Source organism: Agelaius tricolor, unplaced genomic scaffold (genome assembly GCF_023055355.1).
Source record: "Agelaius tricolor isolate 1412-34295 unplaced genomic scaffold, bAgeTri1.0.p SCAF_4, whole genome shotgun sequence".
In the NCBI taxonomy this organism is placed as follows: Eukaryota; Metazoa; Chordata; class Aves; order Passeriformes; family Icteridae; genus Agelaius; species Agelaius tricolor.
Window position 1 is genome coordinate 36,405,199 of NW_027269264.1, and position 24,314 is coordinate 36,429,512.

At 37.3% G+C, this 24,314-nt stretch overlaps 1 protein-coding gene across 4 annotated transcripts in view; it reads right to left on the minus strand.

The window, feature by feature from the left end:
• Positions 1-24,314, minus strand: part of PIK3R1 (phosphoinositide-3-kinase regulatory subunit 1) — a 60,260-nt gene that overhangs the window by 12,936 nt on the left and 23,010 nt on the right. For 2 of the 4 annotated variants that reach the window (XR_011678956.1, XM_071425278.1), the window contains exons 3-7: positions 13,843-13,935; positions 12,390-12,464; positions 9,432-9,563; positions 8,353-8,554; positions 8,077-8,156 (exon numbers count right to left, since the gene is read on the minus strand). Coding sequence is in view for 3 of the 4 variants with exons in the window: in XM_071425278.1 (XP_071281379.1) it covers positions 8,077-8,156; positions 8,353-8,554; positions 9,432-9,563; positions 12,390-12,464; positions 13,843-13,935 (582 nt within the window). In the remaining variant the exon portion in view is untranslated. Of the gene's footprint in view, positions 1-1,615; positions 1,917-8,076; positions 8,157-8,352; positions 8,555-9,431; positions 9,564-12,389; positions 12,465-13,842; positions 13,936-24,314 lie in introns of those variants that run through there. The other 2 variants (XM_071425279.1, XM_071425282.1) reach the window with 2 other exon arrangements.

Sequence of the window (24,314 nt, forward strand, 5' to 3'; positions counted from 1 at the left end):
AGCTCCCTTCAGAAGCAGGTTGGTCACATCTCAGGTGCATTCTCCTGCTTAAATGCCTGAAGCTTGCCATTCAAAAATATTTAAAAGGATTCTATAACTACTGCACATGTTAGAGATGCATTAGAGAAGAGCATAACTCTGTGTGTATATCCATTACACACTCATTTTACACAAACACACAGAGAGATGTATATATCCACATAATGAGATATGGATTATGTTTTTAAACTCTCCATACTTCTACTATTTTTATGGGCACATAGGTCTGATAGAGTTTATATTATGATATAAATGTGCTTACGGCAGAGATGTTTTCCTCTCTTACTATTCAAATCAATCTATATTAATTAATTTTGAAATCCAAACCCCAAATATTGTAATCTTACATTCAGCTGATTCACTCAAACAATGGAAGAAAGTCGTAACTGAGCAAAATCTTCAAAAATGGTTTTGCTGAACATAAAAAAGGCTGTGAGGACAAAATAAGATTTAGTCTGCCTTTTCACACAGTTTCTCTGCCCTATTCTCATTGATATTTTTATCAAGTTAATTGTTTTTAAAAGCAAGAGTCTCTTGTCAGTGTCTCCTTTGCCCCTTAACTTTATGTCAGCAGCATCCTCCAACCATTTAGAAATATTCTATCTTAACTCCCCTCATCCCTGACCATAACTCTCTCAGACCACTTGGAAGAAACATGGACAGAACAGACTATTAACTTCAGCATATTACTATGCTATGTAAAGCAATATACTCGCTATAAACTATAGGAGGAGAAAACCAGAGACCAAAAATAACTACAACGAAAACTAGCTGTAGCAACTATCTGTGCCTTACACATTAAGAAATTGTGGAACAGCTGAACTGTGCTCTATCTCACATTTAAAAAAAATTAGCACAATTTATATGATTTCCAAATATTTCACCCCTGCCCCCTGCCCCCCCTCACCCCCCACTGTCTGTGCCCGTGAGCAGGTTACCCCTTTCAGACAAGCATTAACATACAAGAGCATGTCTGGAGTACAAACATATACAAAAAGATTCAAGCTAGTTTGCTTTGTACATTAAGAAGCCTCATTTTGAAGTAGACTCTTCCCTTCCTGTTGAGGTAGATAAGCTCCAAAGATTCTTTCAATTTCCAAAATGAGAATCACCCCAGACATAAGTCTAAATGCTAAACTTTGGGGTTTAACCCACCTGCTACCCAAACAATTAACTTGCCAAGGTAATTATTTAAATTAACTTAGAAAGATTTCCTACAAAAACTGAATTGTTGTTTTTAGGTCTCATATGGAACCAGTAATTTTTTTTTATTCCGTTGAATAAAGACTTTCAGGAAAAATTACTTCCCTAGAGTTTCACTGGTGGCCAAATCTAGGACTGAACAAACTTGTATAATCAGGTTAGTGTTCAGTTCAGACTAGCCTAGCCTGCAGGCAAGAAAAGACAGAGGAGGCAGATAGGCTTTACCCATTTCATATATAAGCTGGAGAGGTACTGAAGTACTAGACTTGAATTCATGTATCTCTAAAACTTTTAAAGCTCTACCTGGTAATCAGTTGCAGTATAATACTTCCACAAGATGATGAAAAAACCACAGAAATTCAAAATCACTTACTTTGTAAATTATGCATCGCAAGTGATCGCTCTTGTAAAACAGTCGAAAATACAATCCAATATTGGTTTCCTCTTATAAAAATCTTGCTTAAAAATAAACCCTAAAATCTCCATTTACTAGGAAGCTTCTCTGAAGCAATGAAGAAAAAGCAATTGCTCTGCTTTCCAACCAACGTTCCATAAAACCCCCTAGTAGAGTTGTAATTGGAACTGAGAAAATCCAAGCCTTCTCTCTCAACTGCTTAAACCTCTGTGCTGTGCAGAAGGTATCCACTTACTCTGGTTCATCATTAAAAAGTGAACCTGACTTCAGTACTGTGAAAGAAAAAAAAGAAACCACCACCCTCAGTAGCTTGCACGTCCCTCTCAGATAAAGATCTCAGTTTCATGATTAACTTGGGTAGGTTCAAATATTTGCTGAGCCAGGAATTTCAGCTGGGGGATGGGAGCCAGATTCAAAGTAAAAGTTGTCATCAACTAACAAGTGGCCAATGGAGAGCTAACTTTCTCATTTTAGCTAAGTAAATGAGCAGACCATTGTAAGAAGCCTTAAAATAGTCCCTATCACTGGCTGCTGCATGCAGCATTGAAGATGAGAAAAGCACCATGAACGGCCAAATACAGGAAGTGGCTAACTGCAGAAAAAAATAGAATAAAAATTTTCCTTGAAAAGAGGTGCATCTGTAGAAGCAGCCTTGTGCAAGCAAAATAGCCTGCTTGCAAGCACAGCATCACCTTGTACGTACTCATGCTGGATCACAAATATAGGTGCTGCTTCAAGACCCTTAGTCTGAGGCTGTGAGACTGTTTATCAATTTCCTATAAAATAAAAATATTAAAAAAAAAATCTGTCTGTATCCTTGGTGGTTTCCAGTACATCCGGATAGTTCATTTCTTGGGCAGGCAGGTGGGAAAAGGAATGGTACAAAAAGGGAGGAGCTTAGGTTAAATCTGTTTTCCTTGCCTTAGTGTTTGGTGGAGATCAAAATTGCTAAAGGAACAGAGCAGCAACTGAAGAGCCCACAGAGGTTATCTTCTTTGCCAGTTAAACTTCCAAAAGGAAATAAATTCAAAGTAAAAGGAGAAGCAGACACATTAAGAAAAGGGGAAGAGAGGACTAATATTTTCCTGTCATTTCTTGCAAACAGTGAGAACTTCTAATAAAAACACTGAGAATTTCTTTGAGATCTGCTTGTTGCTCCTCAAGGCAATCAAATAGTATCGAAAAGTTTTGCCTTCTTCATACTACACATACCAAAATCCTCCTACACTATGAAACACCACTTGTACCTAATAATGAAATCCCAAATACCTGCAGTACATTTATGTTTTGCACTTGATTGATTAGCTTCACCTACAACAATCCCTTGCTCTCTAGTTTTAGCCTCTGCCTACTCAAACAATTGTCAGTTCTAAATATAATTTAAATCTGCAGAGTCATAAAGGTACAGTCTACTTCAAGTGGAGATGGAAACCTGTGTTTCTGAACTAATTTAGATTCAGACTGTACTTGATATACTTCTTTACTGCTAAAATTACAGAAGGATTTGAGAACATTTCTTGGTTTTTAGGACCACAATACAGATGTATATAGTCAGAAGAGAAAAGACAATGCAAACTTGGTTCACTTTTTATCAACTAAAAAAGCACAGATACCCACACAGAGATAATGAGTTCCTCATGATCCTGCAGGAGAGATACAAGTGTCTTGTCAAAAAGAGATACTAACATGCCCACACCTGTATTTTCCTTGATATATTGCCAAATCTTTTCTTTTTATCTAAATTTCAAAATCTTGAGTGGTGCCCATTTAATTTGCAGCCTACTATTCCTTGCAGTCATATTCATAGTGTTCTTTTATTAACACAGCACATTTTTTTTCTAAAATGTTATGTCTGAAGCAGGAAAAGAACTAAGCAGTTTTGACATGCTTCCACATGTTTTACACACACATACCTGCACAAAGACATAACAATCTGTAAAAATGCTAATAATGTTGTACGTATTGTTTCACTTTTATAAAATTCTTGCAATTAGTTATTGAGAAACATAAAGCACTGGCTTGTGTAAAACCTTAAAGCAAGGACACGGCATTCCAAAGTACGGCGGTTAGCCAAGCACTGTGGTTTCCGTTAGGTCGGGGATACAGCCTGGCTTTTATTAGCTTAGAAGGGGAGCCCTCTGCTGGGTAGGACACGGACGCACACGGTCCCCCCGGCCGCCGCGGGCACCGCGTCCGCTGTCCCGGGCACTCGCAGCCTTCTGCCCGCTCCAAACCCTGCTCGGCGCTGCTGGCAGTCCAGCCAAGACTCTGACATGATGCAGATAAGTTCTGACAACTGATAGCATTCCTACACATTTGTTTATGTCCCCAGGACATTACTGACACGACTGTGGTTTTAGGCTAATGCCTGTATCAACAGGCATTGTACCTTTGAGGAGGAATCAAATTCCAGGAAGCACTGGATCAGCCTTTACCTTGCCCTGCTCTAGCTATTATGCCACCACTCTTGTGAATATTTTTTGTAGCCGAAAGCAAAGTTTCTGCACCTCGGTGATGCTACCATGACTTTCACCTCAGCCCCAACAAGTGAGCAGTTACATGTAAGGCAGCCTTGTTACCTCACTCATTATTGCGTATGATGCTCTGAGTAATAAAAACTGCTTCTTCAGGCTGCAGTATTTCAGTCTGAGCTGTTATTTACAATGTTACATACAAGCCTGGGAAACAGGAATAAACTGGGATAGACAGCCCAGACAAAGCAGCTCAGCTCTAGTCAGTGCACAGGCTGTTGGAGGCTTTGATTCATTGATACAAGGCAGCAGCTCTTTGCTGTAGCTCCTCTTCTGCTCTTCACCAGCAGTGCTACAAGCTCCCCACATCCCCTTGCTCTCTCGCCACATCCCACTTCCTCTTTGCCTTCCTTAAACAGACATTATTCTCACACACTCCAGCTCCAGAAAGGACTCCTATCTCCCTAAACTCCCCACCAAAAATTACTTCCAACTTTCTCTGTGGGGCCTGCTTTCACAGCTACAAGTGTTAAACAGACCCTGTTGCTCTGAGCACTTACTACACCTACTATGGGCAGCTTTGGGATCTTCATCCAGGGCAAGCCACCTCCAGAAAAGAAGAAAAAAAAAAGGAAGAAAAAAAGGAAGAAAAGGAAGAAAGGAAGAAAAACCAAAAGGAAGAAAAACCAGGAGCCTCTAAGATCCTTGACAATTAACTGAAAAACTACCCCAGTCTTCCATACCTACAAATATACCTAATATAGCCTATTTTCCACTATTTACCTTCATAAGTCTGTATGATGTGTGAGATTCTGTGAGACCTGAGCAGCACTATTTGCTAAAATATATGTTACAATTAAGATATTTTCTTCTAATAGTACTGTTTTGGATAGCACACTTAGAGGCTTGTACTTTGTTTCTCACTGTGCTCTTTAAAGTCTGTGCAGCTGTACATCAAGCTGGGATGTTCAGATAGGATACAAAAATCACCTGCCTTGCCCACCAACACCATCTTTTGTCTTTCCTACGGACAAACTTGAAGAATGAGACAAGAACCAGAAAATTGATCTAATTTTTTCCAGCCTCATTTCTCCTGCAACATTACTTTGTCTTCATCTGCTACTCAAAAATCTACAGTTCATTAATAAGTATTGTTAACTTCAGTTTTTTTTGTACGACTAAGCACTATTTTAATCTGCAAACTAGAATCTATAGTTTGCTGATGAACACCATGACAGAAAAAATACCCCAATCCATATGTTCTGCGGTAAGTCAAGTAATGGTCTAGGAGTAACAATTTTATTCATGTTATGACATTCAAGAAGCACCCCTCTAGCTAAAAGATGTCCAACTGAAGATGCCTAATTTAAGATACAAATTTTAAAATACAGTAAGATGTAACGTCCCGCTGCTTACTTTCTAGAGTTTTCAGGTAACAAGTATAATTAGTGGGTGATGTAGTAAGGAAAAAACCCACAGCTGTGCAAAGATCTGCCTGCTATTCAGATTGGTTATCTCTTAACACCACATTTAATGTATTTATATACTGCATTTATATACTAGAACTTCATGCACAGCTTGTTTTAGACAGAATGTTCTCATCTTAACAAAAAGAATTAAGAAGGAAGGAAGCCATCACTCCAGCCTGTGAAGAGAAGAAACCTGGCAGCACTAGCTTCCCTGTTATCACTTAGTTGTCATGATGTTATTTTCAATAAGTAAACTTCTTTCTGCTTAAGACCTCTCAAATTCTCCACTTGTAAAGTTCTATTTAAGACTGTAATTCTCAAAATACTTACATGATAAAAAAGGTATATTTAATTGGATTTTCTTTTTATTAGAGTCTATCTAAACAGTCTTTATGGAAAATCAAGCCACTAAAAGCAGTAATCTTAAAGATGACAATTCTGAAAAACAGATCTTAGAGTGCTTTTTATAGTTCTATGAGAACAATAAAAATAGACCACTCCAGATGTTCAGGTCACTGAATGATACTGGTGTGGAAATGGACTCATGACCTAATCCTGCAAACTTACAGAACATATTAGTAAGATTCAACTTTGGAAAATTAGTCAAACTCATTACATGCCTGAGGGCAGAGACCAGCTAACCAGACACTACAAAGCCTGAAAATTTCTATCTGAGGTTTTTTTCCAGCATATTTGTGCATGTGTTCTACTAAATGTTCTACTAAAAAGCATTCTACTAGACATGATGGACTTAAATGCACAGGGAAGGAGTTCTATTTTTGAACAGATCACATGAAAAATCCTAGGACTGTAAAAGTAAACTATTGCATCATGCTATATTAGTAAGTAAGAAGTAATATTAAAAACAATCAGGTCTTCCATTATAATTATTAATGTAGTGTCAAATCATATAAATCTGGTGGATACAATGGCATTTCTTCAAGCACTCTAATGACACTCTCAAAATGACTAGATTCCTTGTTCTCATTAGTAGTCCTAACATCAACACCTTTCACTTTTATACTTTCCTCACGTGAAGCAGATAAGCAACAAAGTGATCTCTTAAATGAAACTTATAAAATTCTTGCTTTGAAACTGAAGGAACTGTTGACCCTACCTTTGTAACCTCCCAACCAGCTTCGAGACATATATATTTACATACTCCAAAGCATTTGCAAACATGTAACTACAAAAAATGCCATTAGCATCAGACTATTAGAATCTGTTTTGCTTTTTAGGTCTTGCATCATGTGACAAAGACAATAATTCTTTAACAATTAGCAGCTATTTGCTGATTCTTAGTAAAACAGCACAAATACTGTAAGTCTGGACTCTCCTAGCTGTTACAAAGCATTAGGCAGAAAAATACACAGTGGTTCTGGAAATCTCTGTTAACTACTTCACCAAAATTGAACAAAACTAAATAGCAAGCTGAAAACAGATGTACACAAAATATTAGGGAAAGTTTCCTAACTAACAGAACTGGCAAGATTAGAAAAGCCTTTCAAACACAGTATTAGGAAAAAAAAAATTAGCCATTTTAAATTAATCTTCATTAGCTGATGAAGAGGATTATACAATGTGCCTGCCTGAAATACAGGAAATAAAGCACTTTTCTGCTGTGTTCTAGCTCTTCAGAACTTAAGTAACCCTAGAAATCCTACTGCCATGAACTTTATTTTGTCCTTTGACCACAGAGGTGGGAAAGGTATAGGCTGTCCAATGTTCTATTCACACTTTCCTTTGTTAGATTATTCTCTGTGAAAGGAATTGCTTTCAGCCAATATGTAAAGTTGTCTGCATTAATAATTCCCTTTACACATAGTTAGTAACTCTGCCTTGCTTCTACTGAATACTTGATTCAAACCCAGGGATTTTGCATAACTTACAGGTGTGTTTACTATTTGTTGACTTAATTAGATGTTAACTTACAGAAGCAATACAAGTAGGAACTAACTTTCCTGGATGGGCTCTTAATATTTTTTACATTATTCATTGATATTAATAAAAAAATATTTTGTTTATCTGGATTAAAAAATATGTATGTAAATATGTATGTAAATAATGTCTCCATAGAGTACAGCAAATTTAAGAAAATTTGCCTGGGAGTAAATTGAGAACTCAATAAAATCCCAAGAATTAGTCCCCCCACCACTGTATGACATGCATTGTACTTGTTTACAGGTCTTAAAAAACTCACAAAATCCAATTTGCTGTTTACTGAAAGAGAACAAAAGTCCTAAGGCTGTACAAACTATTGGCACTAAAATGATTTTAACGAAAAATGTTTTATTTCTTATAAAACAAACATTGAACACCACTATAAAACACACAACTTCTGCTTAGCTCTGTAATTGTGCACTTCTGTTTTGCATGAAGTTTGATTTAAATAGAAGAAACTGCAAGCATTTACTGTCATTAAGCTGAATTTTAATATTTAAGAGAACATATAACTTTTAGAAATAAAAATTTTTTTTACCTGGTACGGGCTGTCTCTCGTTCCATTCACTTGTGATTAAAACCTCTAGGATTTTTATGTGGTGTTCTGTATTATCAGAGCTGTAAGAGATGGATTAGGCAGTAAGAATTAGGAGAAATAGAAAAGTTTACTTTAAATTATTAAAACAAAATAGAAAGAAATTACTACAATGCCCTCACACCAGAAATAAGGTCAGAAAATTATTTAATTAATCTTATTTTGTATATAACTAATTCATATTTACAGTACAAAATATGGTAAAGATGATCCACGTACCTTGCTATCTGGAATCTGAAGAGCAGAGGGCTGAAAATTTCAGCCAGAGACCTTGCATTCAAGAGATTTTTGCTGGAGGCTTGACAAACTCTGAGGAAATGTTTGAGCAAATACTGGAGTGTGAGCCAATACTGAGGAGGTATATTTGGAGATCTGATCAGTTTCTTCAGCAACTGAGCATATTCCTCTGAGCTTTGCACTTCTGCAAGCAAACAGATAAATGGTTCTTGAAACCAGCACAGAAACATTCAAGTAAAATGAAACTATATGTGGCTCCTTTAGAGACTCCAATTTTACAGAGAAAAAAAAATCTGTCCTTCATTAGAACCAAAAGATATCTTTCTTCTTTTAAAATAAGAGAAACACTCAGGGAAGAGTAAAGAACAAGTATTTAAAAGTCAAATGGAAACAGATACGCATTTTGGTAAAAACCACAATGTGTTCAGAGTGTACTGGTAGAAGTCTGTCTTGTGTTTAGCGTCACACATGATTGGCTAATTTTGAGATGCAGTAGATAAGTCTCACAGGTGCTGTTCTAACTTTGAAGGTTACCAGTAACAATATCCTTTCCTGAGATATATAACAGAATACTTGGCCCATGTGCTGAAAGCTTATAAGCTGTACTTGTTTGAAATGACCACTGTAGATGATGAATCTCACATGCATGTATTTCTCACTTCATAATCTGCAACCCCAATGTAACACAGCACTACATGACCTCTAATACATTTACTTTGTCAGCACTGATAAAAAGTTAAAAATTAGCTTTCTGTATACAGTCCTTGATTTTTTCCCCCAGTTCTTCTATAGTGTTTCTACTTACTAAAATGAAGAGAACTGTGTTATCCCTTATATTTTACATTATGTTTGCCTAAGTAAGTAACCAAATAATGCAGAATAATGTCTAGATCTAAACTGAAACAGTTTTCATAGAAAAGGGTAAAGGTATATTTATAGCTTCTGAGATGCTGCCAGGTTATGTAGAATTTTTGCTGTTCTGTAACAGCTGAACCACCAGTTATCCAGAATTCTAATAAAAGCCTTTTTGTTTGATATTTGAAATAATGTCATAATCATACCTTGAGATACAGAAATCATGTCACTGTAAACAGCTGCTGGAATGATGGGATTTGGCAGGTCCAGGATATACCTCTTGAGAGCATCTGATAAAGCGTGAACATCAAATGTCTCTAAATCTAATGAAGAGGCATCTAAAGGGAAAGAGCAACATGCTTTTTAGACTTCAGAAAGTGGAAAAAATATACAAGCTCATAACAAGCCAAAATTGCTAACTTACATCTGGTTCATGGGGAACAATTCATAAGAACGTAAGACACCAAGAAATGTCTTTGAGAAGAACAACACACAAAGTTCAACACCATGCCCAGTCCCTTGGCATCTGATGAACCAAATGGTTTCCATAACTGTGTGTGGCCTTCTTTCTCATACAATTCAGGGCTGAAGTCAGAGCAATGGTAGTGACTTGCTGCATCTTGGCAATGTTATGGAACATCAGAATATTTTTAACAGGTCTCTGTTTTATGTGTAAATATTTTGTGTAAGTAGTAAGTACTAATCAAAGGTTTGGCCAAATGCAGCTTCTCTACAGGGAGCTACTTCTATTATGACTAAAAGTTTGATTAACATCTTGGGGATCCAAGTCTGCAAATATTTATGTAAGTAAGTCGAAACAAATATACACGTGCAGAACAGTGTGCTTGGTGTTTTATGCAGCTGTTGAGATTTATCTTGTAAAACCTGATACCCTTCCAGGATAGTTATGACTTGGGATAAGGTTTGGCAGTGTCACATAAAGGACTACTTGTTAGTGTTGGAGCGAAGAATATCAGCAGCAAAAATTAAAATGGGAAAATACAAAAATCCTTATTTAGTGAAAGCAAGGTTAGGGTTCATCCTATAACATGAAACTCTGGCACAGTAAAGTCCTCAGTGTATACAAAAAGATCCTTATTTTGTACAAGAATTTGGAGGCATTAATGCTGATCAGCCTTCTATCTAGCAAGATTCTTGGTAAAATAACTATTGAATCTGTTTGTCTGCTTTAAACAAAGGGAACAGGGAGGTAGAGGACTCAAATAAATGGTGCGTCTACCAATACTGTGAAATAAGGCAGCCAAGAGGGGGTAGTGAGAAACTTAGTGCTCCTCCATCTCCTTTGTTTTCCTCAACAAAGAGCTTGCAGTATGAGCTCAAACCTTCTCAGACACCAAAGAATTGCATGAGAGAAATGGCATAATAAATGTCTTAAATGATATAAAACTTGCAGTGTGGGAATGATTTCTGCAAGAGCAATTATGTGTCAGAGAATCCACAAATTTTTAAAGAAATAGCTTTCATTACTTTTGCTGCTTACGGACTGTTTTTTATTTCATGAGCCAAGTTAAATCATGCATTTTCAGTGTTGACCATTTCTCTAAAGTATGTCCCAAATTACTATAATGAATACATGAGTAAGAATATACTTATTCTACAACTCTCTGGGTGTAATATCATAAACAGACCTGGACTCTTCCATCTGCTAAGCTGACAAGATGTAAATCAGCTTTGATTTTGGAGCTAGATAGTATTGTGTTGATGTTAACAGACAGTTATCCAATTAAAAAATGGAGAGTATTTTAACCACTAGCAGAACAGCACATTAATGCAAGTTCCCAACTTTGAGACCAAAGCTGACTTTGCTCTCTGAATTAGCCTTCTGCTAATTCAAAGACAGCAGGCAGAGGAAATAGATCTGCCTCTATCCGTGTACCTGGATACTCACTGCACCAGCTCTGAGCTGAAGATCCTAATCCTATTTTAAAGAGAAGTCAGAAAGAGACACTTTTACTAAAGGGAAAAATTCTGTTTCTGCTACTCAAAACAACATTTTAAGTAGGAATACATGTAAACCATGAGTTTTTAATCTCAAGGGGCAGATAAACCTTTCAAAAATTATAGCTCATTTTAGAGACTTAAGAAAGGATTCAGATAAATAAAGAAATGTAATCATATTGGTGCCACCAAAAATCTGGATTTATGCAGACTGAAAAACATAAACACAACACTGAAGAGGTTGCTGCTATCATGAGGCTGCTAGTACCACATGCCATTCTTCTCTCCCTGCTTGTACACATACAATTCTTCATTCCTACACAACCAGCATAGGATATGATGCTTTTTTGTTTTGAAAAAACAGACAACTCAGAGTATAATCTCTTATTCGCTTTGTAATGTTCGCAATTATTCAAAATGAGGAGACTAAATCACTGAGTGATTTGCTTTTTTTTGTCCCTTTGGCAACAAGGCATGTAACCATTTCTATTTTCTACCCCTTGTATTTTTGCACTCTTTTAGGCAAATGAAAGCTCACACCACACATTGCACTCCAGCTTGCCAAGTCATGGTCAAACTCTCCTCCTACTCTCATACTGAAACAGTGCTGCCATGCCAGTATATTCTGTCCTGAAGAAGAAATTAAGTATACCAAAAAAAGAAGAGGAAATATATTTCAGGAAACTTGAGCAGGTATGTGGTGTAGTTGCATTTTACTGTCTGAGAACTCAGCCTGAATATTAATTCAATTGTCTTTCTTCAGTGTCCCTCTGTAGCAGGTAGATAATGGGCTGCTATCGACACCCCACCTACTGGACAAAAAAAATGCACCACAGAACTGTACGTAAACGACTGGCCATTTGTTTACAAAATAATAACTTGCAGCCTTTCAGGACTAATCTATCTTTACCTCGATTCTGAACAAAACATCTTGTTTTTCTCAGTACAGCAAACTGTCAGTCTTTGAACAAGTGAGACAACAAGAGATTAAAATAAATACTCTTAGAAAAAAAAGGTGCAGCTGAGCCATGAAAAAAGACAACTTGTAAAAGTGAAAAATACTTTTCATATCAAGGGTAGAAGTTATAAAACTTTTTTATTTATATATGTCTTTTTCATAGTGTGTTATTCAGAACCAGCACATATGAGTGAGAGTGGTCTGATCACAAATCTGTCTAGTGCTTTAAGGAGAGAACTGTACTTACCACACTCAAAAATTTGTCTTAATTCCACTGCACTGCTTGAGCCTGGTGCTCCATACAAAGTTGAGTACTCCAGACCTTCAAAACAAAATTGATAGGACACATTCAGGATAGCATTAATATTTTGGTGACTGTTGCCCTGATGCAACATATTTCTGTTTTGTTCAGTAAGTATTAACAGTATAAACTAGCAACATTCTTTTGCTTACCACACTACAGAATGTGATTGCTTTTTTAAGGCTGTAAGACACCTCTTTGTGCACTCAAGCTGCTGTGTCTGCAGAAAGAGATGGCCAAAGAAGATCAGAGATGCTGGCATCACATTCTGTAGAACTGTCCACTGGCCAACTATAAAAGGCCAGGACTAGGAAACAGATTCACACCAGTATCAGAGAAAGTATCTGTATATATCACATAATGTGATACAATAATTCACCTGAATTGTTAGAGAAGACATCAGTAAAGTGTTCTCACATGAAAGATATTGTTTACAACTTTCCTACATTAGTGAAAATAGAGAAGACACAAGGAAAGAGACCATATGCAGGGATGCAGAGCACCGACAATTTAACACTATCAGTGGTGTCTCCTGAAAGCAGCAGCTCCTTATGCACGCTTGTGCTAAATACTGGCCCTCCACGCTGATATCAGCAAGCTTCTACTCTTTCAGGAAAGGCTTACACTCTTTTAAAGTGCCAGAGAAGTATGTTAGAACCCATGACCCCAAGGACAGCAGCCTGATTCTCGTCAGAATACCACTTCTGCTCTTGTTCCCCAGGTTAAGGCCCCTAAATGAGCACGATTCACAGAACTGCTCCTTACCTCACCAGCACTATGAAAGACACATCAGAGGAGGTGCCAGGAAGATATAAATAGGGCAAAAAAGTATGGCATTGTAAAAGAAAGAGGAAAGCTTCAAAAGGATGGAGAGATATCAACACAGGAAAGCAGATGAGGAAAAGAAACCATAAAAATAACTGTCTGGTTCATTACAGAGCAGCAATAAAGAATTGGCTCCTGAAGAATAAAACCAGTTCTTGAAACCTTTTCATATTTTATTATTTTCTTTTTTTACCTGCTTTGGGGCAAAACATTACTTTTTTCCCTGTGCCACCAACTCAATGTTATGCTGGCATTTACATAACCAACTAAAGGTGCTTACTCGTTAGAAAAGAAACCCAAACAATACCAAACCCTTCTTCCTTACTTTCCAATAGTACTTATATTAATTATTAAATGCCATTTGAGGTAAGCTTTGATTTTGCTCCAACAGTCCAAATAGCCTCTAATGAGCAAAAATCTTAACAAACCTTAAGGAGATTATTTTGGGTGTTAAGTAATGTGATTACTTTACATTATCAGTTCTAGAAAGAGGACATGCCAGCTCTGGATCCAGTTCTGCAGTCTTGCTTCATATAAGCAACAGAACACTTTGGTAGATCACTCTTCAGCCTACCTTTCTTTTCAATTGTCTCTACTATCTTGACAAGAATTGGTGGAGCAACATCAGGAGGTGTGAACTGCTCTGTAAGGTCTGGAAGTGAAAAAGCTGTAAAAATAAAAAGAAACATAAGCCAAGCTGCAGATGAATGCAATTTTATGAAAATCATGACATGTAATGCAACTAGTTAATTTTTAATCACAGAACAAACATCCCGGTTGTCAGTGCTGTATGAGAAAACAAACTCCATAGTTAATCAAAAAATTGAACAAAAATTATGACAATTGCATTTTTTATAGCATTTTCTTTCAGGGACCTCAGTCCTAGATTCACGCCCCATATTGTCTAGGAAAAGAAAACACAATAGAAGTTTGCAGTCTATGGATGTGCAGAAATACAATGCAAGTAAGGAAAGAAAAAGTCTTTCTGTCTGAGATATTCCAAAACACTGTGCACCAAGTGAAGGAGCTATTAAACACATAACTGGCTGTGAGTGCCTGATCCCCTCAGTAAAACAGACTTAAAAAAGCCTGAAACAGCAGTAGAAACAAGTATTTCACACTCATACACAAGCTTAGTAACTTCTGTGCATTTCAATTTTCAAGCATTATACTATTAACAGTATAGTTTACTTGAAGCATGAATTTTCTTTTTTACATGGACTGGTTAGGAATAATTAGCAGTATAATTGGAAAGGGACACTTTGCAGATTCAAACAAAACTGCACACAGGTTTTATACCAAGTCAGCTTTCATGCAATCTGGTTTCTTAATGGAGAGAACACACTCTTAAAGGTATGTTCTGGCTCTGTGAGGAAAGATCTATCTCTAAATACACCATTTTCCCCAAAAGAATAATTCAAAAGTTTTAGAGTGATCCTGTTTAACACTTGGAAACAAAAATGTTTACATAAACTACTGCCAGAACCATCTGGCATAGTTTGATGGATTATGATTGATAAACAAAAAATTAATCATTGAAGCAAAAATTGTCATTTGCCTAAGCAATGGTGATCTCTACTCAATTAAACTCACCATGGACAGAGAGCAATTCTTGAACACACATATACAAAGGTGCCTGTAAGGATATGCATAAATACATATATGCACACCCTCCATCCCTATTTTCAGAAGACTGAAACAAAATTATGATGATAACTAAGTAGAAGGAGAAAAAAACCCACAGAAAATTATGAACAGAGAGTTTTTAACTAAAAACTTCGAGATAACAACAACAAAAAAAATCAACTGAGAAATAATATATATCAACTGAGAAAGAGAGAGCAGACAGTTTTGGCTGGTAATTCACCCTGTTTTGAATTACATAACTTCATTAAAATGCAAACAATTTTGCTGTGGTTTAACCCCAGCCAGCAACCAAGTCCCACACAACTTCTCAGGCACTCTCCTCGGGTGGGATAGGGGTGAGAGTCAGAAGGGTAAAAGTGAGAAAATTAGCAGACTGAGGTTTAGATAGTTTAATAGAGAAAGCAAAAGCCACATACAAAAGCAAATCGAGCAAATCAAGGTATTAATTCATCCCATTGGCATGCAGATGTTCAGCCATCTCCAGGAGAGCAAGGTTTCATCACTGGGTAATGGCTACTTGGGAAGGCAAACACCATCACTTTGTGCATCTCCCACTTTCTTATTCTTCCCTCAGATTTACTGCTGAGCACAGTGCTCTGTGGCATGGAATGTCTCTGTGTCAGTTGTGGTCAGGTGTCCTGGCACTGTCCCTTCTCAACTTCTTGTGCACTCCCTGCCTCCTCACTTGTGAGGTGGGGTCTGAAGCAGAAAAGGCCTTCACACTGCATAAACCCCACTCAGCAATAATTAAAATATCCCTGTGCTATTAGCACTGTTTCCAGTGTGAATCTGAAATGCAGGTCAAGGATAGTTACTATTAAGAAAATTACTTCTACCCCAGTCAAAACCAGCACAAATTTAAAAAACAGCAGGACAGCAAGGAAGGGACAGAAATTTGGAAGTGTAGAGAGATGAGGAGTGAAATGAAAGACAATAGTAGTAATAGAAGTGAAGCATACTGGCAAAAAGAAGGAAAATTATGGTACCATAATGATGGAAATACTTTCCTAACCCATTCATAAATGAGGGTATTAGAAAAACATCTGTTAGTTGTAACAGTTTAACTTAGGAGGCCTGGAAGATAACCATTCAGGAGTTTAGAAAGAGTTGCCTATGCAGATCTCTGCCCTGCTGACGCTTTTTAATGACTTGAGGAAAATAAGAACAACTCCCACAGATCCAAAGAGCTCTAACACCTGATACCATACTCTGCAAGGACAAGTAACATGCCTACATGCTATTGTCATTATAGGTCCTGGACAAAATAAAGAAAAACCTAAAACTAGGCTCATATAATGCAACAAAAGACAGCAGACAGCTCTGTAATGAAGGATCATCTGCACAGTTTTTTAGAAGATAGGTTCTTTCCTTAGCGGCACCTTTGTGAGCTGAAAAAGGCCAATGAGTAGACACAATAAACTCCAAAGTTCTGCCAGATAGTTGATTTAGTATAACACTCCAATTAAGCTAAATTCAATGCAGCATGTTATACAGGTACATTAAGGTAGAACAAGCTACTCAGAGAGAGGGAGCAAATGGACTTTTCAACTCTTTCCATCTTCAAATCACATTCAGATTCCATTTGGAACATCTCTTTTATATCTGCTTCATGAACACAAGATAGGCTCAAATGGAAAATGCTGCACTCTAAGTAGCCTCTGCTGAGAACTACTGAAATACAGACCAACAGATTTGTAATATTCAAATCAAATAGTACTTTTCAACCCCAAACTATGTATCTATCTTATGATATGGACAAATCTATTGAAATAATAAATGAAAGATTAGAGTAGTTTCAAAGCGTATGCTATGAAAATTCTCAGATTGTGAGATACTAGCAGACTCAAGTGAATGTTAAGGGCTTAAAATGGATCCCTTACATGGTAGCAGAGGAAGAATATGTTTTAAGAACAGAGCTTACAAAAATTTACCTATGAAAGTAACTTTCTGGTCCCTGATGGAGCTAGTTACATTTAATTCCTCCCTCTTTCATAACATCAACAAAATTGCATAATCTCTGAACAAAGATGCTCATTTCCTAATTCCAGATGGAGGCAACATGCAGCCACAGTCAGCAGCCTAAACTGAAACAGAGGAAAGAGACAAAGAAGGATAAATAGAGACAGAGGATGGAAGTCAAAACTGACAGACAGTTGGACCTTATCAAGGGACAGCTCGGTGGTTCAGGGATGGCCTGTCTAGGCTATTGAGCAGCACAGTGCTTTCTTCCATTAACCGAATTGTGCCTTTAAATAATGGCAAGACATCAACAAATACCTATCAAGAATATATTAGAAATATACCTATTAGAAAAATAATTCTAATTTCCACTGATGTAGACTTTCTACACAAGGGGCGGAGTCCAAGGAAAGCAAAGAGGAGAGCCCAGCCACAGGGGAAGAAGGCCCTTGCAAGGTGAAGACAAGACAATACAGAAAACAGTTTATCTCTGTAGACTTTACCTAAATTACCTAAGCAGAGAGGGCCTCTTCCTGCAGCCTTTTTGTGCTCCATGCTTTTCATCTTAACTTTAAGCAGAACTTTAGCTTAAAACCAGGTTTTTATCATAATCTGTTACAAATATCTTTGTTGTAGAGTATTCATCAATCAGTAATATTCTTACTTATTGAAAGCCTTTTGGAAGCTATGTATTTCCCTTTATATTTACACAAAACCTGTAATGTACCTACAAAACGTGTATGCAAACAAAATGCCACATTACTTTAAATGAAAAGTTTCCAAAAGTTTTCTGCTAGAATAAAATATGCATTTTAGGAGTTCAGAGGATTTCTGATGCCTCTTCCTCTCTTTATCCCACTCCTTTCCAAAACTGGAAACTTATATAGCCAAAGACATTGCTGAACTTTTAGATATGACATGAGACTTCAAGTGAATGACAATGCCTTCCATAAATACATAGTATGTAAAATACTTGTGTATTTGATGAAAACTCAGGATATTCATTTCTCTTTTAAGCTCTACAGCAAAAAGCCACAAAGAGGTCCAAAACCTGCAGTTATCAGCAACTTCAAAGTTACAGAAGAAAACATCTAAGTCACATAGTTACAATGCTCAGCAATGTAGAAGAAAAACATTCACTTCATCAGCATGTTGAAGACAGCATGAACAAATTAAAATCATTTAACCTCCCACCTGTTCTAGGATTTTCCACTCACTGTGTCACCTTCAATATAATTAACACACAACATCATACTGACTTTTGCTTCAAATTTCCCAGCTTTCGCACAAAATAGAAAATTAAGTTTGTTTAAAGGCAAAAGGCTTTACAAGACACATGTAGATAGAAGTTATAATTAAAGAAGTCCTGATCCTAGATTACATGTACCAGGAGAAAACCCAGAATGCATGTTAAGATTTGCAGTGGGAAAGGAAGACTTTTTAGATAGGTCAGTTTTAGTAAAAGACAACTGAAAAAAACCTCACATGCAACCTGTACTTAGTACCTGATTTCAAAGTAGTCTTTTTCTTTGAAGAATGCTGTAGGGCAGCAAAGATGTTTGAAGAACCATATCCACTCTAAAGGATTTGAGCAAATTTGTAGATGCCTCTGCTAAAATCCTGTATCAGTTTTTCATTAAAAGCAATATTTTTCCCCAAATACCTCTGCTTTGTTCTTTTTTTTTTCCTTCCCTTAATCCCAGGGTCTCCAAAATATAATGGTTCTCAAAACTGTCTTCTTCCTAGGTCTAGTAGTGGGTCTCCAGATCGTAAGGAAGCTTCTGATGACACTAAATAAAAGCTGGGTTTTCCACTAGCTCTATTTTTACCTTGCCATAGTGAGAATCAATGAGATGAACCAAAAATCAAGAGTTCTCTCCAATCTGTAAACTCTTCCTTCTCCCTGTTACAGACAGGACTGAACAGCTCTAAGGCAATGGCAACGTGTGGGAGATGAGAGCATACCTTACATTCAAGGGTTGCCAGCACAGCTACAAAGTGCAAGATGAAACCAGCACACAGCTGCACCTTTTGGAAGGGTTCTCAGTAAAAAGATATAGAGTTAGTACCTGGCAATGACAAGTGGAAATTTAAAGCTGCAATTTGGCTTCAGATTATTCTGAGACATATCTTTCATTACTGCTAGAAGAAGAATGAAATTTAAAAACATAAATATAATAAAACCCCTTAAAATGTACAGTACCATGAAAGGGAGTTTAATTTCTAAATAATTACTATTTAGGAACTATATACTAACTCTACTTGAATTTAATTTTTAATTAAGACTACTCCACAAATGTTCTTATTTTTCCAGAAATGGCATTAAAATTTGTGCACACATTTTGCACTTTTGATGACAACATAGCTCTATATAAAAGTCTGCTATTTGAGAGCTCAGGTGTTATGATCACAATACTTATGGTGCATGCAGATATACTCTTTATGTTAGTGGATACAGTTGTATCCGCTAACATAATGATTTTCTATAGCTTTACACAGGTCCCTTGTTTGGAAGTCATACAATAACTCCAGACATGAAAGGTTTTACCAGTATTTAAATCAGCTATATTAAACATTAGCATATTAATTAATGCAGAAGAAGAAATGCAAAGGTAAGGATCATGGTCAAGCAAGTTGTGATAATGCTCCAACAAGATTAGCCAACAAACTGTAAAGAAATTATGTCTGCTCAAGCACCTAAAATACTTCTGCCAGCAGCACCATCCGTATAATGCACTACCAGCTGTGGACAATGGGGGGTTTCCTACATAGTTCAACACCCATGCTTGCTATTGGAATTTCTGGGAAAGACAGGAGCTTACTTTCTTGATTGAAATACTATTATTTCAGCAGTTATGTACTCTACTCTAGGTGGGGAAATGGAATTCAAACCATGTGCCACTATTATCATCCATCTTCCTTGAAACAGAATCTGGATTTCAATAAGGATTCATACTGTCTGAATTTATCAGTATACAATGTTGAATTCCAGTGAAGATGCATTGGAAATGAGGGCAGTTTGGCAGTTCTGCAGGCCTTTCAGGCAGTGGTATGTATTAAGCTGTCCCATGTACTCCTCCAGGGTGCTGGCTGCTAGTGACTCCCACATCAGATACAGCAGAGCTTGAGGAGATTGTGCAGGGAACACACCAAAAGCCATCCCTGCAGAAACACAAATTCAGACCCTGGAAAAGTGGAAAGCACTAGGAGGTACGTCATCATACAGATGATGGCACAATCTGAAGCTTTTCCTGGCCCTGTGGTGTCAGCTGGTACAGATGCTGAGCCTCAGCCATCACAGCCCTCTCAGCACCTGCTGTAATCAGCTGGAGAAGAAAAGGCAACATGAGCTTCACAAAATGTCTGAGTGAAAGGAGCCTTACTGACAAAAAACTCTTAATTCATAGTGAAAGGGAATTCTGTGATCTACTAAATGTTTCTTAACAGTCTAAAAAAGTAGTGAGTTCTTGCAAAAAGTTTCAGTACAACAGTACGAAAGGCTAAAAAAACCCCTCAACTCTTAACTCTGGAGAAATTTTCCACAGATATCTGTGCTTTGGGTTCAGTGTCAGACCAACACAAAAGATAAGTCTGGTATTAATTAAATAACAAAGAGCAACTCACCCTGAGATTTGAAGAGCTCAACCTTGCCTTGACATTTGCATTTTCAGATAACCTAATTGTATTTACCAAAAGAACAATGTTCAGAACTGCCCAACTGCCATTAGCAAAAGGTTTTCACTGGGCAAAGAAAAAGGGGAGAGTGAAGAGAAAGTCAGTGTTACTCTGTCTCAAATAAATCAAGGACTGCAACAGATAGCAAATTCAGCTGCAATTCTTGGTAGAGAATACTTCTTAGTCCCTACTGAGATGATTTTGTTTGGCTATAGTTAAATGCTACCTTAAATGGTTGAAATCATCATTTAAAGTGTCAGGAGGAAGAGCTGTTTGTCCAGTACTGGTTTCATTAGAAAGATTTTTAAAACACAACACCATTCATGGAAAAATATGAAAGAGACTTAGGCTCATGAATTTGACACATCATTACAAGCGGCTTAATAAGTCTGCCAACTATTAATTGTCTCTTACTTTTGTGAGATATCATCATTCATGCAGAAGCCTTGGCAGTAGAGAAGACTAGATTCAGGAGAACTGAAGACAGGTGAAGAGTATTGCAGCACTAGAAAAATAAATGGTCATGCCCACCAACACTATGAGCCTTTGAGCCCAGAAGAAGTCCATTTATTATGAGGCAAAAAATGTCTGAGACTCAGGATTTATTGTGATATGAATGACCCCAGAGCTATGAAAAGAAATATGGAAAATGATGCCTGCTGGTGACTTTAAATTACTGGGGTACAACTGCAAAGCAGAATGAAAATACCACCACTTCATAATCCTTGAATATTATGTACCCAGGACAGTCTGCTTCTTCCACTGTCTAACAGGTGTTGGGTATGAACTAGGGGACAAAGTGGTAACTTGATTTACATGTTTCCTGTTAAGAGAACACTGAAAATTTTAGCCAGGAAATACAGATCTGTACTGAGAAAACAGTTTATTACATCTGCTGTCATACCTCTTTTTTTTCTGTCTTCAATGATGGAACATCTGGATAAAGCATAAATGAATAAAGCCTTTCAAGGGCATCAATGGAAACATTTAACCCTCATGGCAAAACAGTATTCTGGCAATACACTTTCAGATTTCAAATATCTTTGCAAAGCATTCATAATTCTGCTGTGATCCTACATCAGTAACATCGAGTGACAACAACTTATCCAAGGCGCTTATTGCAAAAGGATGACAACAGCAGTTATCACGAGCATGATCTACTGACTCGCCAGTCCCAGTTTACTGCCCAAAACAAAGCCAACATCTCCAGATTCCTCTGTGCAAGACAGGTACTAACACATAACCTATGCAGTTGAAAAAGGGACTTCAAACCAACTTTTATAGAAAAATGTACAAAACTTGTCATAATATTATGACACCTAACAGAATAAGCCAGTCATTTTTTCAGAAGGGTAAACACACGTATATTAAGATTGGGTTACTGATAGTCCAACCCACTAAATCTAAAAGGGTCAGAAAAAGCCTGAATGTTACTTCATTTTATCCTAATTACACATAGTATGTCAAAAAGACAAAGTTACCTGCATAAATCAATGTTGTAACTGAGACCTACTTTGCCTAGATGCTTCCCAGGGTTATCAGCACACATGGAAGCAATGCTCTGGTTGATAAAATATCATGTGCATGGTGGCTATGCAGGGAATTTTGGGGGCCAGGAGAACTAATTCCTCTCTTCATCCCAGTTTATGAAGCTGTGCCAGCTGCACTCTCGGGGCTAAAAAGGACAAGGGGCAGCTATGTGAAAAGGGGTGAAACAAGCCCTGGTAAATACAGATTAATACAAGAAAATAATTTGTAAAGAATAGATGGCAGGACTAGGAAGAAAAAAGGTCTGATTAGATATTGAAAGTCTTACTCAATAAGACACCAATTCTCTGAAAGAAATCCAGGATCTTTTTACCCTTCTCTGTCACAAAAATGAATACTTGTCCTAGAGCTGCTGCATCAATCAACTAAGAATTGCTCTAAGACAAAGCAAAATGAAAGTAGGGAAAGGAAGAACAAAGACATTGTGTCCGGCTTGAGGAAAGTTTAGTTGCAGAGATAACCAGAAAAACAAAACCACAAAGCAACATAGTATAGAGAACTATATTCCTTTGTAACAATTTAATACTTTCAATAGTGGCTGATAATCATGTTTCACACTTATTAATTTAATATTTCATAAAGCCCTGATTCTATCATCAGTTGAAAGGGAGTGATAATGTCTGTACTTGGAAGAAACTCTGTACATAATATTCTATCAGATTAAACCTCAATAACTTTATGAATTATGAGCTGTCAGACATTTTTCTCATCTGCTACAGAACATACTTCTTAGAAATAGAAGCTATAATTAAGACAACAGATGTTCTTTGTTGGCTTCATCTGAAGCATGGATAATTTTTTAAAAGCAGCCTATAGGTTAGACAGTATTCTGCTTCCCTCTATGGGTGAGCTTTTGCAATACTCTTTTTCCAAAGAGAATTGAATTTAATGGCTGCAACTATTTACAACTATTATTAGCATGATTAGAAAACATGAGCAGTACCATTCTGAGGGAAAAAAAAAACATTAATAAGTAAAAAGTGCTGGCATGAAGTACGCTGCATAATGCCATACATAATGCATACATAGTTTTGCCAAAGAAACTCCCTCCCCCAAAAAGCAAGCAAGAGGTGGGAAAATCACTTCCTTATTCAACTCTTTTTTCAAGGATCTGTGAGATAAACAGAAAGAAAAAAATAAGAAATAAGCAAGAATGTACTAAAAGATGTCTTTCTGCTTCTAAGTGGAGGAGGCACTCAAAAAGCTGAGGAGGATAGAGTGTGGGTCAGGATATACTTAGCTGGAGCTGAAAACCAAACAGGCTAGCACTGGAACTTTGACACTGCTGGCTGCCAGGAGAGGCACATCTCACCTCCTTCAAGTGGTTTGGAGCATTGGCACAGCTTGAGGCTTCTCATGCTTTTCTCAGGCGTGGCAAGACTGGTGAATAATTCCCTCTTACCCTTCACTCTCAGGGATCAACCTAAGCCCTGTGTGACATGCAGGAGCACAGCAGTAGTAGTGTGCTCACATTCCCTACGAGCATCACTTTAAATGGAAGGACAGGTTAACATCTCTAAATAGAACAAGCCAGCATGGATTTCAGTGCATGATTCCAATGACAGAAAAAAAAAAATTAATAAGCTAACACCTGTTTTTCCTGTCTTGTTGACATCTGCAGGTTCCCTGCCAGCAGTTTTCAGTCAGAGACATACCAGCAGATGAGAGGTAAGCTCTGATGTAGATACCAACTTACTGCATCACCACATGCAAGGAGATGATGACAGAGATGACAGAAAGGAAGGAACAGGACAGGGTCAACCAAGTAGCTGAACTAATAAAGTGCAGAACTGCTTTTTTCATGAAGTGAGGCTTGTTATATTCCCTCCCCTTCCTTCAGGATGGCTGTTCCAGCACTAGAAAAGAACTGAGATCTGCAAGAACTTGAGTAACTTGGCCTGCTTAGTTCTCCTCAGAGACACTAAATGACAATTTCAGCTTCTGGCAGTGGTTTGACATGAAACCATACATACTATCAAGAAGGGAAATATATACCACTGAATGGTCAAGAGTAGTATAGGTAGTGCTGGTGAGAGAACAAACAGCATATTCCACTGGCAGCTGCATCTTGTGACTTACTTATCAAGTTCCCAGTGCTTCAATGTTATTATTCCATTAAACATCCAGATTTTAGTGGTGGTACATAGAAGTCCTTATTAGAAAAAAATTTTGATAGTTCTCAAAACAAAACCTCCCTCACTGGCATTACGATTAACT